The sequence below is a fragment of the Bufo bufo genome, chromosome 3 (assembly GCF_905171765.1).
Source record: "Bufo bufo chromosome 3, aBufBuf1.1, whole genome shotgun sequence".
NCBI classification, from domain to species: domain Eukaryota; kingdom Metazoa; phylum Chordata; class Amphibia; order Anura; family Bufonidae; genus Bufo; species Bufo bufo.
Genome location: NC_053391.1, coordinates 208,590,810 through 208,609,302, shown reverse-complemented (window position 1 = coordinate 208,609,302; position 18,493 = coordinate 208,590,810). Strand labels below are relative to the sequence as shown.

Sequence of the window (18,493 nt, the reverse complement as noted above, 5' to 3'; positions counted from 1 at the left end):
TGATCCCTCAACATATCAAGGCTGGAAATGTCACATAGTATATACATAACCCCAGATAGGTGTCTAGTACATATAACCAGCCCAAGCTATAGGAGCAGAGTACAAATCACATACAGTACAAAGAAGTATAAAGTGCATAGTGCAAATCTAACAGAGTACATAGGTCTTCCCCCTGAAGAAGCTTACGCGAAACGTGCGTTGGGGTTTTCTGGGTCACCACTCAGGTATTTACTTCATGGCTCTCTAGTGGACAGTTTAGTATAATAGACCTATGCACTTTATACTTCTTTGTACTGTATCTGATTTGTACTCTGCTCCTATAGCTTGGGCTGGTTATATGTACTAGACACCTATCTGGGGTTATGTATATACTATGTGACATTTCCAGCCTTGATATGTTGAGGGATCAGTGGTGTCCCATGTCGTCCAGTGTGTTTTCCATCCACCACGATATTGTCTTTTATCTGTATTTTATCGTATGTTGTCTCGTGTAGAGACTATAATAAAGCTTATATTTACTACTATTTGTGCTAGCCCTATTTCCCTTTTTTGGTGTCTTACTAACTAGGAGGAGTGGCGGTCAAGCATCTACACTGCCGCTCCATATAAAGACTGTGGGACTGAAGGGGGTGCTCGGCTGTTTTAGTCAACCCCACAGACACTGAATAGAGCAGCAGGGACATATGCTTGGCTGCCATTCCATTCAAACTCCTCCTCACTGCAGAAAAGGGTGTTCGAGACCCCATCCTAGTGATCGGTGGTAATGAAAAATGTATCACCTTATACTATGCTGTCAGTAGAAACACCAGGGCTGTCCTGTGAAGACATCAGCACCCACCTGACAGAGGGAGACCCCTTGTTCTAAAACATCTTACATGTAGCTGTTGCTATTGCCAGTGGCATCTGAAGTGTTAAACAGCAGGAATTGGCAGTTGTGCCGATCCAGGCGATTGGAGCAGGAGCTCAGCTGTCATAGACTAGACTGCCATAAAAAGTCAGCGGCCTAGAATAAGGGCCCTTAATGACCACCGTAAAGAGGGATATCAGCGGTCATTGAGGGGTTTCCATTTCATATAACAGCATATTGGTAGGATATGACCCCACTTAAAGCGAACCTTTCACCTGGATTTCACTTAATAAACTATCAAAAGTACCTTATAGATCATCCTCATTGTGTTAGCACACGGTCTTGTCCCGCTTTTCTGTCATGTATATGCATGGAAAAATCGCTTTATAAAGTACTCTTCTCCAGCTCCACAAGTCACGGTAGAAGTCAAGGGGGTAGCCCTTCCCTCACTCCAGGCTGTAACTCCCCTGCCCTAACCCCGCCTCTATGCAGTGTAATTGACACCCGGCTCAGTCGCCGGGACCGCGCTTGTACAGGCGGCGCATGCGCCGGACTCAAGCGCGATCCTGTAACTGAATTGCGCATGCGTCGTCCCCGATGCCTGCCTGTCTTCTCTTCCTCACGCGCGATTCAGTTACAGGATCGCGCTAGAGTCCGACGGCACAAGCGCGGCCCCGGATACTGAGCCGGGTGTCAATTAGACTGCATAGAGGAGGGGTTAGGGCAGGGGAGTTACAGCCTGGAGTGAGGGAAGGGCTACCCCCTTGACTTCTACCGTGACTTGTGGAGCTGGAGAAGAGTACTTTATAAAGCGATTTTTCCATGCATATACATGACAGAAAAGCGGGACAAGACCGTGTGCTAACACAATGAGGATGATCTATAAGGTACTTTTGATAGTTTATTAAGTGAAATGCAGGTGAAAGGTTCGCTTTAATGATTATGGAGGACCTCCACCAATCCAGTGCTGGTGTAGTACTACGTCCACCCGCTTGAACAGTGGCCCCTGGGCCACTCAGCTGTGCAGGGAACATCAGCGCACCTCCATTCAAGTTAATGGGGCCAGCTATGGTTTCCTGCCCAGCTGGGTGCCCCGAGAGCCGGTATACAGGGAAAACCTATAACAGGAGGCAATGCTACCCTACCAGCTGCATCCCCATCATTCTCAGGACTAGTGGGGTCCCAGCGATATGTCATCACATTTAGGGCTCGTTCACACCACCGGATGAATGTGTCTGCATCCATTCTGCAATTTTGAACCATTGTTCCATTCTGCGGCCTCGCAAACAATATAGAGCATGTTCTATTCTTGTCCACAATCGCGGACAAGAATAAGCATTTCTATAATGGACTGCCCATTCAATTCGCCAAATTGTTGAAGGCACATGCGCAGCACCTGTGTTTTGCAGATCCGCAATTTGTGGACTGCAGAACATAGCGCGGTCGTGTGAATTTGCCCTAAGTGATGAGTGAAATGGTCATCAGCAAGAGTTCTTAACCTCTCAGGGTACCCCCTGCTGATGGACTGACAGGTTGGACTTCTCGCCCCCGGCCCTGGCAATCTCACATCTGCACTACTACCCCTACATGCAGAGCCTGTGTGCTTGCACTTAAAGGGGTTGTCCAGGTTCAGAGCTGAACCCGGACATACCCACATTTTCACCCCTCCGGCCCCTGCAATATGAGCATCAGAGCTTTCCATGCTCTGGTGCTCTCCCTTGCCCTGCGCTGGATCGCGCAAGGCATAGGCTTTTTTTGCTTACATTGGCACACTGCTAGAAGGAGGCTTCCGCCTAGCACTGTTCCCGGTGACACCATCGGCTCTGATGGGTTGGCTTTAGTACTGCCCAAGCTGTTTTACAGGCTAGGGCAGCGCTAAAGCCCGCCCATCAGCGCCGTTGACGTCACCGAGCACACTGCTGCGTGGAAGCCTCTGCCTGGCAGTCCCTATGGAGAGCCTGGTACATCACCAGAACTCCAAAAAAATGCCTTTACCCAGCGCGATTCAGCTCTGAACCCGGACAACCCCTTTAAACTCGGAGCAGCTGTGCACGTGCGAGACTATCAAGGCTGGACGAGATCTCTGGCCCTGTCAATCGGGGGCTTCTTCAGCAGTGAGGACAAGCCCCTCGCAGGTGAAGAACTCTTTTTGATGAGGCAAATTAAGTCACTCATCACTTTATGAGGTGATAAAACTCCTTTAATAAAGTCAATTGCTAAACACTAATAAAATAATGAAAACTGTACAAAATTTAAAAAAAGTTTCCATCGTCTCGTTTTGAGCAACAGCCATGGTGGAAAGTGAAAATCTTCAGCTTTCCTATGCCTGCTACTTGATCTGAAAGTCACATGAGACAAGTCGTAGGGGGGCTTTAGGTCTTCTATTCGATCAGAAAGAGAGGATACGTGATACCTCAGCGGCCGCCAGAGCGGTGTACCCGTCTGCTCCTTTCATGAGATTTTCAATTACCAGCTACTTTTCAAACGGAACAAATAAAACATTCATTGCGGGACCTCGGGGCCTACTAAGCCACGGGTCTTACCACTGCAAACCGGAGTGGGGGCATCTATAGGTAGACGTGGAAGGACCGGGACCAGGCTAACAATAGCCCATTGTGCGGCAGTGATGGGGTCAATGGCTCCAGGGCAGAAGGCTCTGCTTACAGGCTCTCCAGAACAATGTCAAGCTTCTGGCAGATACCTGAAAGCCTTCTTATTATGGATTAAGCAGAAGCAGATGTCTGGGAACGGTGTATTAAATACGGAGCGGTCTCGGCAGTGCTCTGCGCAGGAAGCAGGCGAGAGCTCTTGGCCTCCGAACCCTACAGCAACACAAGCCTGACTGGAGAAGGGACAGCTCACCCCTGTGCTTGGGGGAAGGGTGGATGAACACTTCAAAAATTCAGGATAATTCAGAGCAATTTCCTGCAAGGAACTTAATAATCAGTCTCAACATTAAAGAATTGTCACCTCAAGTAACTCTGCGTGCCGAGCGATAACCCGGGGCGGTAGGGAGGAGCAGTAATTAGTATGTCGCAATCAATGGCGAGCATGTATACAACAGGACCAGGCGAACCAGCGGCGGCCACAAGCTTCTTCTGCTGCTGTCAGTTCCCTCCCTGTAGGACCCTTCTTTCCCCTCAGCATCACAATACACCGCCGGCTATTGCCAGGTCTTGTCTAATATGTGAGAGCACATAAAATGTTTGTTGCTAAAGGTCGTGAGAGATTTAAAATAATAAGTTTATGATTGATTTGCCAAAAGTGGTCCAGCTGGGTGTTACCAGTTGGGAGTGTGTCTTACACTATCCAATCAGTAGCTGCCAGGGGTAGACTGTGCAGGGACACAGCCCCAACTGGTAACACTGGATCTTCCAGTAAGTGCTCAGCGCCCGTGTGCACTTTGTTTGTGGATGCGGACCCATGACATGAATGGGTCGGCGATCTGCAACATACAGCCAAAGATAGAACATGTTCCCTCTTTTTGTGGAGCGGGGGCACGGACACAAAAGCCCACGGGAGAGCTTCGTAGTGCTTCCGATCCTTGCCTCCGCTTTACAAAAGATAGGCGAGGTCCTATCTTCGGGCATTTGTTGCAGATCGCAGTCCCATTAAAGTCAATGGGTCCGCAATACTGACACGGAGCCCTTACGTTTGTGAGCCCTTATAGAAAGTTATCCCCTATTGACAGGGATAACTATCACATCGGTGGGGGTCATACTGCTGGGACTCCCACCGATTATAAGAAGGGGGGCCCAGTATCCCGTGGACCTCTCCTGAACTGGAAGGAGCTGCTGGTCGGAAAGCGTGCGCCATTAATTTCTATGGGAGTGCCGTAAATAGCTGAGCACTTTACTCCGACGCTCCTATAAAAATGAATGGAGCGGCGGCAAGCTTTTCTGACAAGCTGCTCCATCCATGAGGTACGGGGCCCCAGTTCTCGTTCCCCAGAGGTAGGACCCCCACGATCTGATAGTTATGGGATAACTTTCTATAACCAGAATACCCCTTTAAGAAATTTGGAGGGCTGCTTCTTCCCTTAGGATTCGTGTGGTTAGCTGATAAATGTCAACTATTGGAAGATCCCCTTATATGAAGTAAAGCAGAACACATGCGCTGGAAAGCAGGCGGACACACCACGCAGTGTTACATTCTGCATTAGCAACGGCCAAGGAACATCTGCTCCTAATTTGAGGCACCGCCACATTATTTGTCCTGATTTAGCAGAGCTTAGCGATGGTGGTTCCTCATATTTTAAGCATTACCCTGATAAAGTGCAGTCTGGTCTTCGGCAGAATCAGTCATCTAACTACAACCAAATGTAGATGGACCTTTCCAGAATGGATTTATGGTCCTCACAGCAGGTTTTTTTAACTGTCCCTGGTCTGAGATATCAGGCTTCCTGCAGCGCCGTTTCACAGTCCTTCCTTAGGCCTCTTTCACACGACAGTATGTCTTTTTCAGTGTTTTGCGGTCCGTTTTAAACGGATCCGTTGTTCCGTTTTTTGTTTCCGTTGTGTTTCCGTTTCGTTTTTCCGTTCCGTTTTTCCGTATGGCAAATACAGTATACAGTAATTTCATAGAAAAAATTGGGCTGGGCATAACATTTTCAATAGATGGATCCGCAAAAAACGGAACGGATACGGAAGACATACGGATGCATTTCCGTATGCATTCCGTTTTTTTGCGGACCCATAGACTTTAATGGAGCAACGGAACGTGATTTGCGGCCAAATATAGGACATGTTCTATCTTTAAACGGAACGGAAAAACGGAAATACGGAAACGGAATGCATACGGAACACATTCCGTTTTTTTTGCGGAACCATTGAAATGAATGGTTCCGTATACGGACCGTATACGGACCGCAAAAAACGGCCCGCAAAACGGAAAAAAAAAAACGGCCGTGTGAAAGAGGCCTTACACAAACAAATTTTGTCTGTGTTTTTTTTTTTAAATGCCGGAATAACCACCAGAATGTGATTTTTTTTATTGTCCATCTGCCATTTTTTCTGTGCTTTTTTTCAGGCGTCTTTAACAAACAATGAAGCAGATTTACTAATTCACACAAATTTACTATTCTGGCGCATGGACCTTTATACATTTGAAGTATCATTAAGGCTACATGCACACGAACGTTGCTTGTTTCCATGTCCGTTCCGTTTGTTTTGCGGATAGGATGCAGACCCATTCATTTCAATGGGTCCGCAAAAAAATGCGGACAGCACACCGTGTGTCCGTTCCGTAGCCCTGCAAAAAAAATAGAACATGTCCTATTCTTGTCCATTTTAGGCATTGTTACAATGGATCCGCAAAAAAAAAAAAAAGATGGCATACGGATGTCAGCCATTTTTTTTTGCGGACCGCAAAACATACGGTCGTGTGCATGTAGCCTAATCCTGTGTCAATTACAATTGTACAATTGTCAATTCAGTCAATGCGCCAAAAACTTGACCATGCGGCAGAATTTTGTATGTGAGCCAAAAAACGGTGTAGTCTAAGTTTATGTCACCTGTAAGTTGATTTAGTTTCACTCCAAAAATGCACCAAAATTTTAGAGCATTTTTGAGGCCACACCCCTTTCCTGTGAGGCCGTGCCCTTCTTAAAATGCCACACACCCTTGTTGGACAAGTGTGTAAAACAGTAAGGGCTCATGCCCACGAACGTAAGGCTCCGTGCCCGTGCTGCAGATTGCAGACCCGTTCACTTGAATGGGGTCCGCACAACAAAAAAGTAGTGCGTACACTACTTTTTTGCGGTGCGGAGGCACGGCTAGAGACACCACAGAAGCACTCCGTAGTGCTTCCGTGGGCTTCCGATCCGTGCTTCCGCACCGCATCTCCCGGCTTTTTGAAGTGAATGGGTCCGTGATGCGACTGCACACGGCCGGTGCCCCGTGTATTGTGGACCCGCCGTATGCAGGCCGCAATACGGCCACGGGCAGAACACGGTCATGTGCATGAGTCCTAAGGGTCCATTCACACGTCCGTGGTGTATTGCAATACACCGGGACGCACATGGCCGGCACTAAATAGAGAAGTCCTATTCTTGTCCACAGCTGCGGACAAGAATAGGACATGCTCGATTTTCTTGTGGAGCTGTGGACCGGAAGTTTGGGGCCGCAATCCGGAAATGAGGATGTGGAGAGCACAGAGTGTGCTCTCCGCATCTATTCCGTCCCCATAGAGAATGAATGGGTTCGCACCCGTTCCGCACAATTGCGGAATGGATGCGGACCACACTTGCAGAAGTGTGAATGGAGCCTTAGGCTGAGATCACACTTCTGTTATCTGGTCAGTTATTTCCATCAGTTATAGGGAGCCAAAACCACAGAACAGGTGAATATCTTTCCATTAGGCCTCATGCACACGACTATGTATTTTGTGGTCCGCAAAAAACGGATCTGCAAAAAATACAGATGACGTCCATGTGCATTGCGTATTTTGCGGAACGGAACAGCTGGCCCCTAATACAACAGTCCTTGTCCGTAACTGCTGAGGCACAGGAGAAGCTCCTATGTAACACCTCTGAGGTCACTAGGTGGACTGTAACTGCTGAGACCACAGGAGAAGCTCCTATGTAACACCTCTGAGGTCACTAGGTGGGCTGTAACTGCTGAGACCACAGGAGAAGCTCCTATGTAACACCTCTGAGGTCACTAGGTGGGCTGTAACTGCTGAGGCACAGGAGAAGCTCCTATGTAACACCTCTGAGGTCACTAGGTGGACTGTAACTACTGAGACCACAGGTGAAGATCCTATGTAACACCTCTGAGGTCACTAGGTGGACTGTAACTGCTGAGACCACAGGAGAAGCTCCTATGTAACACCTCTGAGGTCACTAGGTGGGCTGTAACTGCTGAGGCACAGGAGAAGCTCCTATGTAACACCTCTGAGGTCACTAGGTGGACTGTAACTGCTGAGACCACAGGTGAAGATCCTATGTAACACCTCTGAGGTCACTAGGTGGACTGTAACTGCTGAGACCACAGGAGAAGCTCCTATGTAACACCTCTGAGGTCACTAGGTGGACTGTAACTGCTGAGACCACAGGAGAAGCTCCTATGTAACACCTCTGAGGTCACTAGGTGGACTGTAACTGCTGAGACCACAGGAGAAGCTCCTATGTAACACCTCTGAGGTCACTAGGTGGACTGTAACTGCTGAGACCACAGGAGAAGCTCCTATGTAACACCTCTGAGGTCACTAGGTGGGCTGTAACTGCTGAGACCACAGGTGAAGATCCTATGTAACACCTCTGAGGTCACTAGGTGGACTGTAACTGCTGAGACCACAGGAGAAGCTCCTATGTAACACCTCTGAGGTCACTAGGTGGACTGTAACTGCTGAGACCACAGGAGAAGCTCCTATGTAACACCTCTGAGGTCACTAGGTGGGCTGTAACTGCTGAGACCACAGGAGAAGCTCCTATGTAACACCTCTGAGGTCACTAGGTGGGCTGTAACTGCTGAGACCACAGGAGAAGCTCCTATGTAACACCTCTGAGGTCACTAGGTGGGCTGTAACTGCTGAGAGCACAGGAGAAGCTCCTATGTAACACCTCTGAGGTCACTAGGTGGGCTGTAACTGCTGAGACCACAGGAGAAGCTCCTATGTAACACCTCTGAGGTCCCTGTCAACCACATAGACAGGGATGCCCTTGTGGTTCCAACATATGAGATGGAGGTCGTTTTATCTCATTTAAACCCCAGTGCGGACAGATCCTATGGGACAAGGACTATTAGAGGTCCAAAGGTGCATCGCTGTCCCCCATGCAATATCCATATGACACATTTGTGATCCCCTTTATTAAAGTACTTTCTCCAAAATTGTGAGGCTTTGTGAAAAACTCAATAAAACTGCTTGTATATAAAAGCTAAGTAGAGAGCTTTTTTCCTTCATCAGGTAGAAGCAGCAATTAAGACGTAATCTGATTATATGACACGTTTATGAGCTATTATGAAGTAAAGGATAGTAAAAGTGAAAGGCACAATGCCTTCAGTCATCCTACAAAAAAAAAAAAAAAAACAACATTTTCTGATGAATAAATTTGAAAAACCCTGGGAAAAATAAATGAATGGATCTTCGGGCCAATTATCGGGAACGAGCATTTGTAGAAACAATCACCCCATGAATTAGCAACCTCTCATTCATCGGGGGGTTGTCGGCACCTTTTACACATGCCACTTATCGGGGACGGGCATTTCTACAAACGCTAATCCCTGTAAAAGGGTAAGACAATCAGTGACAACGCTATACAGAAAAAGCACATTTCTAGGCACGGAAAGACGCTTATTCAGACGCCATCACGTATGACAAGTGGAGCTCCAGCTTCTCTGCAGGTTGAACACGCTTCGCATCTTTCAGAGAAACGCGCCCTTCCACGTCGCAGTACCTCACAGGGAAACCATTTTCTATTGTACGTACATTCTTCTTTCACACAGGATTGAGTATAAAAAATCATTTATAAGTGCCTGCAAGTTTTTTTTTTTTTTTTTCTTTTACACATATTAAATAAATCTATATTGCCTTCTATGGAAAAAAAAAAAAAAAAAAAAAAAACACACACAATTACAATACCCCCCGACCACAAATCATTGAGCGGGACACATCTACACCTCTCCGAAATGGAGTTCATGAATGACTGACTCGATGAAAATGATGTCGGCTCTGGGCGACTTTCTGCCGCACTTAGGGTTGGTTCACATTTGCTAAACGGATCCAGCAGGCTGTTCCAGCATAGCTAAGTACCGCCGTTCACAGCTGGACCTCATTGGGGATCCGGACGCTCTCCGGGGTAATGTCGGCTTTCAGCCTGACTGAAAACTATTACAAGCAGGCAATTCTGCCAGAAAGCCAGATCCCTGCCAAATCCCACTGTACGGCGGTGAACCATAGCAGCCCCTGCAGTGACCGTCCACTTGAGGCAGGACTGCAGTCACAAACTCCACCACCTCTCCTCATCGCTGGTGCTGGGAGAGTCCACTGGAGGCATGAATGGGAAACAGGTTCTGCCTTGGTACCAACGATGGCCTCATCTGCATACCTCCTGCCATCATACATAGTGCGGAGACACAGAACCAACACTAGATGTCATGGTGTGGGGCTCCATTAGCTGCCATGCCTGTTCCCGTCTGGTATTTGAGGGAACACTGAGCAGCCTTCAGTATGTCCAGGACACTGTGGAACCAGTCCTACAGCCATCAGGCATAGTGCGGAGACCACAGGACCAACACCAGGTGTCATGGTGTGGGTGGCCATTAGCTGCCATGCCTGTTCCTGCCCACACTACACAACATGGTCCTCGGGGTATCCAGCTGCTCCCCTGGCCAGAGTTTCTGGGACTGGATGGGGCGACGCATCTACCGTGCACAGCGGCTGAACTATGGGTCCAAGATGGAAGATCTCGGAATGACATAGCACAGGAGGACATCCAGCGTCTGTATGACCATTACCATGTGGTAGCCTGTATCACAGCGAGGGGAGATGTCACCCAGTATCAGTGACCCTGCCTCAACATATACCGGGTGCACCAAGCACCACTAGAGGTTTATACTTTGCTCCTTTTCCGCTAGTGTATATACTCTTGGTCCACCACAGAGCCCTTGCCTTGGTTCATACGTTGCCTGTAGATATCTCATGCACATGTCCATACGTCACACAATGGGAGATACGCCAAAAACAGCATAACTACTAAAAGAAAAAAAACGTCCTATAAACAAATCCCTACAGGCAAACGTCATCGGCCCCCGTCTGTTTCATTCCTCTGGTGTGAATTACTCACAGGCTGACAATTTACTGGATGAAGACTTCATACCAGCGCTGGTTCTCCAAACCCACAGCGAGCAGATCCCTGCGCCTATCTGCAAAGTGAATCACCGCGCAGAACATTTCACGTGACAGGACGGCACGTCATACTAGGAAACTGCGATACACAGCTCATGGACTCCAGACTGATACACTGTAACAAAAGACCAGAACTGGAGGGAGATTTCTATGGCCACTGGTGTATTCATCTCAGGGCTTTTTTCTCCACTAAAAAACAGTTCTCCCAAACGGACCTCATTATCGGATCTGTTTGGCTCCGTTAGCCTCAGTTTTGGGCCGGTTCCGGCACTTCCGGAACAATGGGAATAAAGAAGGCTGATGTGGAGGCCTAACATAGGACTGCCTCGAATGGATACAACTCCGTCCAGAGCGCACAAGTCTGTACATGTTTGCAGTCCCTGGATAAAAACCAAAATGTCTTTCACTGGCTGACAGCAAACAGAGATCTTGAAAATAACGAGACAATGGGGGAGATTTACAAAGCTAAATGTGGCAGAATCCGTGGTCAAACTGGTGTAAAGTAAAACTGTCTTAGTTGTCCATAGCAGCCAATCACATTCCACCTTTGGAAAATGAAAGGGTGAATCTGATTGGTTGCTATGGACAACCATGCCACTTCTACTTTACACCAGTTTGATAAATCTCCCTTACGCGTTTTAAACCATTTCCAAAATTTTGCGCCGTTTTGACCTCTGCTCCACTTTCGGTTCTGGAGTATGGCTTAAAGGGGTTATCCCATCTTAGACAATGGGGGCATATCGCTAGGATATTCCCCCCCCATTGTCTGATAGGTGCGGGTCCCACCTCTGGGACCTGCACCTACATGGAGAACGGAGCGGAGTAATTTGTGGAGGGCGCACCGCGCATGCGCAGCCGCCCTCCATTCATTTCTATGGAGCCGCTGAAAATAGCCGAGCGCATGCGCAGCCGCCCTCCATTCATTTGCCGAAAATAGCAGAGTGCTGACTCGGTTATTTCCGTCGGCCCCGTAGAAATGAATGGAAGCCGTGGCCGCACATGCGCTCCCATTCACTTCAATGGAAGAGGTGGGGAGCTGCGCCTGGTGGTGGACGGATCCTGGGAAACCCGGGGTCCTCCAGCCACAGCTCTCCCTGGCTCCGTTCTCCTTGTAGGTGCAGGTCCCAGAGGTGGGACCCGCACCTATCAGACAATGGGGGCATATCCTAGCGCTATGCCCCCATTGTCTAAGAACAGAGACCAGTCCTGTATGGAGACTTCTTTGGCAATGCACCATGGGAAAACAATATGAAAAGGTATCTCCCAGGGAAGGAAAACCACCTCACCAGCGCCACCTTGTGATCTGTAAAATGACACCAAAATAAGATGGGCTCCCTATTTTGTGTCGGTCAGTTTGATATATAATATGAATATTGCATGAACGTGGGAAACTATGGCGATTGTTTTGGTTGGTGTGGGTGTTTTTTTTTATTTGCATTATTATTTTTTTTTATTCATTTTGGCACATAATATGTCCCCTCAAGAGATCATTAACAGGCCTAGTCTGGGGGAACACCGACACTTTTTCACTGTAACTGGGGCATCCAGAGGGAAAACAGCCACCAAGACACCTGGTGATCACATGATCGCCTTGTCCAACAGCGGAAGAGGAATGGCCGCTTCCTTTTAGTACAGTAACACCCCACTCCTGTCTTCTCCTCAGCTGGGGCTTTTCCGTGCGCTCCAGAATAAAGCCCAGCGCCACGCCCCATACATGGGCACCGCTAGGGCGTAAGGGGGCAGAGCTACGTTTATCTGCAACATTTGGAAAAGTCGCCAAAATAGAACCTGCCGGGTGCTGTGACTGCTTGGAACCAGAATCCCTGGGCATTGCATGTTCCTTAAAGGGGTTGTCCAAGATTCTGTAAAAAGTGCCAAAGTGCAGGGGGGCGGGATGTATGAAGTGAAGAAAAAAGCCAATGTCCCACCAGTCTCACCCCCGCCGCGGTCACATGACCCAGCAGGGATCAGACAACCCCTTTAAGAGCTTTCCTCGGCACGTGAGCATTTTCTGTGAAGCAGGTCAACATGTTCTCATATAGTTCACATCTCGTACACATGCATGCTCGGCCGAGTGTGCATGTGTTCTGAATGGGGCAGCCAGACAGCTCTGACGGCCACACACTGGAAGACCGGACATAAACTGAAACCATAGTGATGTCACTCACATCCACTCCGATGACATCATCACAAGACTTTACATCTCCAGATCCATGACATCAACAACACATCACCTGCGGCCAATGTTTACATCCCCCCCCCCCCCCCCAGAATACTCACAGGCTGGTGATGCCCTCGGGCAGCGGAGCCGCAGGCAGCCGGCCCAGCCTCCTCCTGCTGCAGTCCAGCATTCTCCCCTCACACACACAAGGAGCCGGGCAAGAAGCGTCCGAGGCCGCGGCCGCCACCGTCAACAGCAGCAGGAGAATGCCCGGCCTGAGCCACACAGGAGGCGCCATCTTGTCTCGGTCCGGCTCCTCGGCCGGAGGCCTCACAGCAGCGTCGTCAGGCCGGATAATAAGAAGGAGATGTAGGGAGTTCGCTGCGGCCCAGTATTAGCCAGTTCGCCCAGTCTTCCCGTAGAACCGCCTGCAACTCCACAGACCAGCTCCTTCCGTCACGTCGTTCTGTGCGTGATTACGTCACCGACCTTAGAGAAGATTCAGGCGCCTTCTTAGTTAAGGGCAAGCTACTTTATGTTACTTATTTTATTCACGTATACATCGCTAACATGTTCCACAGCGCTTTATAGACATTACCAGTGGAGCATATCATTTACATGATTCTGTAGCAGTATGTCTTTGGGACAACACATAAACTTGGCCAGTTTAGAACCTAGGACCCTAGCATTACAAGGTGCCAGTGCTAACCACTGAGCCACCCTTCTGACTGTAATGAGAGGGTAGAGGGTACTAGTGTCAGACTAAGGCTACCCCAGGGATGGACTGGGACAATAAAGTGGCCCTGGACTTCAGCCAGACCGGCCCACTTTACCTAGGCAAGAGGTAATTTTGCCGCCCCTTGACTCCGCCCACTGACTCCGCCCACTGACCACACCCCTTTACCCGCCCCCTTTTTCGGCCTCCATTATGTAATTTGCCCCCACATACAGTAATACTGCCCCCACATACAGTGCCCTCCTTTATGTAATACTGCCCCCACATACAGTAATACTGCCCCCACATACAGTAATACTGCCCCCACATACAAACAGTGCCCTCCATTATGTAATTTGCCCCTCCAGTGCCCCCACATACAGTAATATTGCCCCCAGAGACAGTGCACAGTCAGACTCCATTATGTAATTTGAAATTGCCGCCAAAAGTCCCCCCCCCCCCCCGTACATACTTGTGTCGCTCGCTGACGCTGATGATCCTGTTCCTGTGGGGTGTCTTCTTTGTCTAGTGCTCTTTCCCTACCCCCGTAATATTTGTATACCTTCAGTCGTCACTTCCGGTTGTGACGTCCCCCCGGATATGACGATAGGATGGATCGTGTGTATTGGTGCGAGACCCGTGACCTCCTCCGGCCTCGCGGGATCTCGCGCTGAATCGACTTAACAGGGGCAGGCTGCAGCAGCACATCCACTATGAAGATCCGGCCGGCGGCGGCAACTAGGAACACCCAAACAGCAGGAGGAGTCAGATCATTAATGCAGAGGAGGCGCAGCAGTCAGATGATGTCAGACATGGATCACAGGTAGGGGCGTGACGCGGGCGGCGGCTAGTAGGAAATTAGATGGATGGATCTCACAAGTAGGGGGCGTGGCACGGCGGCGGCTAATAGTACTCGGAATTCGGACTCCAGAGCGCCGGCGCCCCCAGGCAGAGTGCGCTCTACGCGGTGGCCTACTCTGCTTATGGGTGGCGCCGGCCCTGGCCCGGCGGCCCATAATTCGATCGGCCCACCGGGATTCTCCCGGTACTCCCGATGGCCAGTCCATCGCTGGGCTACCCTAACACTCGCGTTTGGTGCGGATCCGTCATGCATCCGCACAAACGCTTCCGTTCAGATAATAAAACCGCATGCATCCGTTCAGAACAAATCCGTTTGTATTATCTGTAACATAGCCATGTACGGATCCGTCTTGAACACTATTGAAAGTCAATGGAGGACGGATCCGTTTTCTATTGTGTCAGTGAAAACGGATCAGTCCCCATTGACTTACATTGTGTGTCAGAACGGATCCGTTTGCCTCTGCATCGTCCGCCTCCAGAACGGAATGGAGACTGATCGGAGGCAAACTGAGGCATTCTGAGCGGATCCTTTTCCATTCAGAATTCATTAAAGGCAAAACTGATCCGTTGTGGACCGCTTGTGGGAGCCCTGAACGGATCTCGCAAACGGAAAGCCAAAACGCCAGTGTGAAAGTAGCCTAATGTGTGCTCCTACTCCAAATCAGTTTTTTTTTTTTTGCCTTGCATTTTTCAAGTGTGGATGTATTTTCACACAAATTCTGACACGTTCTCACTGCTGTAATCTGTAATTTTTTTTCCTTCTAGATTTTTACTCTGCATTCAGACATGGCATTTCCTGAGATGATGTCTCAGATTAGCTCCATTGAATGGGGCTCCTCCGTGTGTGGACCCCGTGGCTAGGGTGGCCAGAGGTCCGGTTTTAGGCTTTCAGACTCCCTGTCCTTCATCTGGCGCAGGGCCTGGACGGACGCAGGGATGTCCTTTTGACGGCACTGTGCTGTCTGAGCGTGAGCTGCAGGGAGAAAGTCACCCTCCCTCCCACCTGTGCAGGGCTGCAGCTGACTCGAAGTTGATTGTACCTTAATTTTTTTAATCCACATCGGCTGCGGAGTGTGAGGAGGCGTGGTCTAACCGGATTGGGGCGTGGCTTAGCGGAGCCGTGGACAGGGTTTTAAAGTCCGTCTTTTCAGGGTGGCCTGAGTGGCCACCCTACCCGTGGCTGCTGTTAAAGTGGTATTTTCATCACTACTTACCACTAGGATATGCCCATACCCCCCAACCGTTCCAGATCCGGTGGGTCAGTCTCGGATTTCAGTGGCTGTCCTGTGGTCCCGGAACAGCTGAGGTATGCCCCGCTCTCAGCTGATTGTAATGATGAAGCAGGGAGCCGTCCACTACTGCTTCACCATTCCGCTCAGCTGTCGGTGGTCCCCAGCAGCAGGCAGGATAAGGTCAGACACCCCACTGCTAGGCTGTGGAGCTCCTGCACTGCAGCACAATGTGTAACAGTATCCTACCTGTTAGGGGCCGCAGGGTGACCTGTGAGGATCATCAGAGGAACTAGGGGGCTTATTTATGAACTGATATACACCACTTTTGTGCCGAATATAAGGCTACTTTCACACTGGCGTTTTGGCTTTCCGTTTCTGAGATCCGTCATGGGCTCTCACAAGCGGTCCAAAACGGATCAGTTTTGCCCTAATGCATACTGAATGGAAAAGGATCCGCTCAGAATGTATCAGTTTGCCTCCGATCAGTCTTCATTCCGCTCTGGAGGCGGACACCAAAACGCTGCCTGCAGATTCTCTGACACAATCTGGCACAATAGAAAACGGATCCATCTCCCATTGACTTTCAATGGAGTTCATGACGGATCCGTCTTGGCTATGTTACAGATAATACGAACGGATCCGTTCATGACGAATGCATGCGGTTGTATTATTGAAACGGATCTGTTTTTGCCCAGCGCCGTACATGTAGAGCACTATGATCGGGCGGTTGCAGGAGTTGCGGCAGGGGTCTGTCCGTCACTGATGGCCGGACACTTGCTACATACGCCTGCATCGGTGAAATCACTGATGCCGACGCATTAACGCCAGCACGGCCGCGATCAGCGCTGACCGTGGTACTTGCGGGATCCGGTCCGGTGCGGTGTCTCCATCGGGTCCCCGTGCTGCTGTAACGGGTACCCGATGGCATGGAAGGCAGCCCGATTTTTTTGGTCACCTTATATCACTAAAGGTGCAACACCAAGCAATCAAAAAGGCTTATGCCCACCAGAATAGTACCAATCTAACCGTCACAGCATCCTGCAAAAAATGACAATTGCCGAAAAAATAAAAAAAACTACTGCTCTCAGATTAAAAAATGATTTTTTGGGTTCAAAAATGTTTTTATTTTGTTAAATGAAACAAAAAATAAAAAAACGTAGACATATTAGGGTAATGTAGTGCTCAGGCGCGAGGATTATGTTAAACAGCGCAGGAGCGGGATTTAGGGGTGAAGAGAGGATGGAAACTGAAGAACCGAGGACAGGCCAGAGGGGTGAAAGGGGAGTGGTTTGCTTTGAAAAGCACAGAGGGGCATGTGCACCAGAAGCATCAACGCCGCCCCTGGGCACCTATACAAGCTAATTAGCAATGAAATTACAGCCTTTTTCACAGAATACAGGCGATGGACAGCAATATGAAAGGTAAAATTTTAATAGGGGGAAGATAAGGGAAATCATGATGTTACTGGTGTAAAATGATGATTTTAGATGAAAGACTCGCTTTAACCACTGAATAAACCAGCGATAAACTCTTTCTAAATACCATATAAAAATCTAGTCCACTTAGCACCTATCGGCAAGCGACTTTACCCCTCCTTCTAATAATAAAGTGACCGTGACAATATACCCAACATAACACCATCCAATAACCCCTTATCTAATTTCAGAACTGTTGTTTGGTTTCCCTAAATGTCAATAACCCAGCCACAATACCCTATAGGACACCTTCCTAACAATTCCCTGTTACCTCATCCTACCTTGTAACTTAGACTAGTTCTACCCATCTATAACAGTGGTTTTGGCATGTTATTTAACACCAAAATGAGGCAAATCCACCATTGGGATAATTCATAATCCCATGCAGATTACTCTATATAGGAATTGCTTGCTCTTTACCTTTGTTATGATTTCTGAGTTGTCTAAGGCTACTTTCACACTAGCGTTCGGGGCTCCGCTTGTGAGTTCCGTTTGAAGGCTCTCACAAGCGGCCCCGAACGGATCCGTCCAGCCCTAATGCATTCTGAATGGATGCGGATCCGCTCAGAATGCATCAGTCTGGCTCCGTTTGTCCTCCGCTCCGCTCAGCAGGCGGACACCTGAACGCAGCTTGCAGCGTTCAGGTGTCCGCCTGGCCGTGCGGAGGCAAACGGATCCGTCCAGACTTACAATGTAAGTCAATGGGGACGGATCCGTTTGAAGTTGACACAGTATGGCTCAATTTTCAAACGGATCCGTCTCCCATTGACTTTCAATGTAAAGTCAAAACGGATCCGTTTGCATTATCATGAACAAAAAAAAAAAGAAAGCCGGACCCTCCCAACCACCAGATTCTGACTCCCCCAGCTCCAGAAGAGGACACATTACGATAATTCGGTATACATCACATATTCACAAGCATTCCACGATCCCCCCACCCCCCTGCAGATCCGAAGCTGCAATGCACATATGTAAGGAATTCGAAAAATAGCAGCCCTTAGTTAACATGGCTGCCTGTTTAGCTGAGCAGCATTTGCACCACGGTTCACAAACGTTTATACCTGGGGGCAGGGTGTCTGTTGGTCCGTAATAGACTGTCCATCTGCATCAAGTCACGTCCCGCTGAGGCCTACTCTTACTGGCCGGCCGTGAAGTGGTTAAAAGTGGCAACAATGAGGGGGCAACAGAAACTAGTGTAATAGAAAACTAAAAAAATGCGACATACTCTGTAAACTACCGAAAAACTATTAACTAACCAAAGAAATAACATTATACTCTATTCAAACTATCACTAAGCAAACCAAAATATAATTAACGTAAAGATCTATATTATTATTATGTTATTGAATTTAGATG

General features: G+C 48.7%; 1 protein-coding gene across 1 annotated transcript in view; it reads right to left on the bottom strand.

Annotated features, from left to right (window-relative positions):
- The window catches only part of LRIG2 (leucine rich repeats and immunoglobulin like domains 2), a 59,819-nt gene extending 46,520 nt beyond the window's left edge, over window positions 1–13,299 (bottom strand). The window contains exon 1 of the mRNA XM_040423892.1: window positions 12,974–13,299. Coding sequence (XP_040279826.1) covers window positions 12,974–13,152 — 179 coding nt within the window. The 5' untranslated portion in view covers window positions 13,153–13,299. The remainder of the gene's footprint in view (window positions 1–12,973) is intronic.
- Window positions 13,300–18,493: the final 5,194 nt, after the last annotated feature.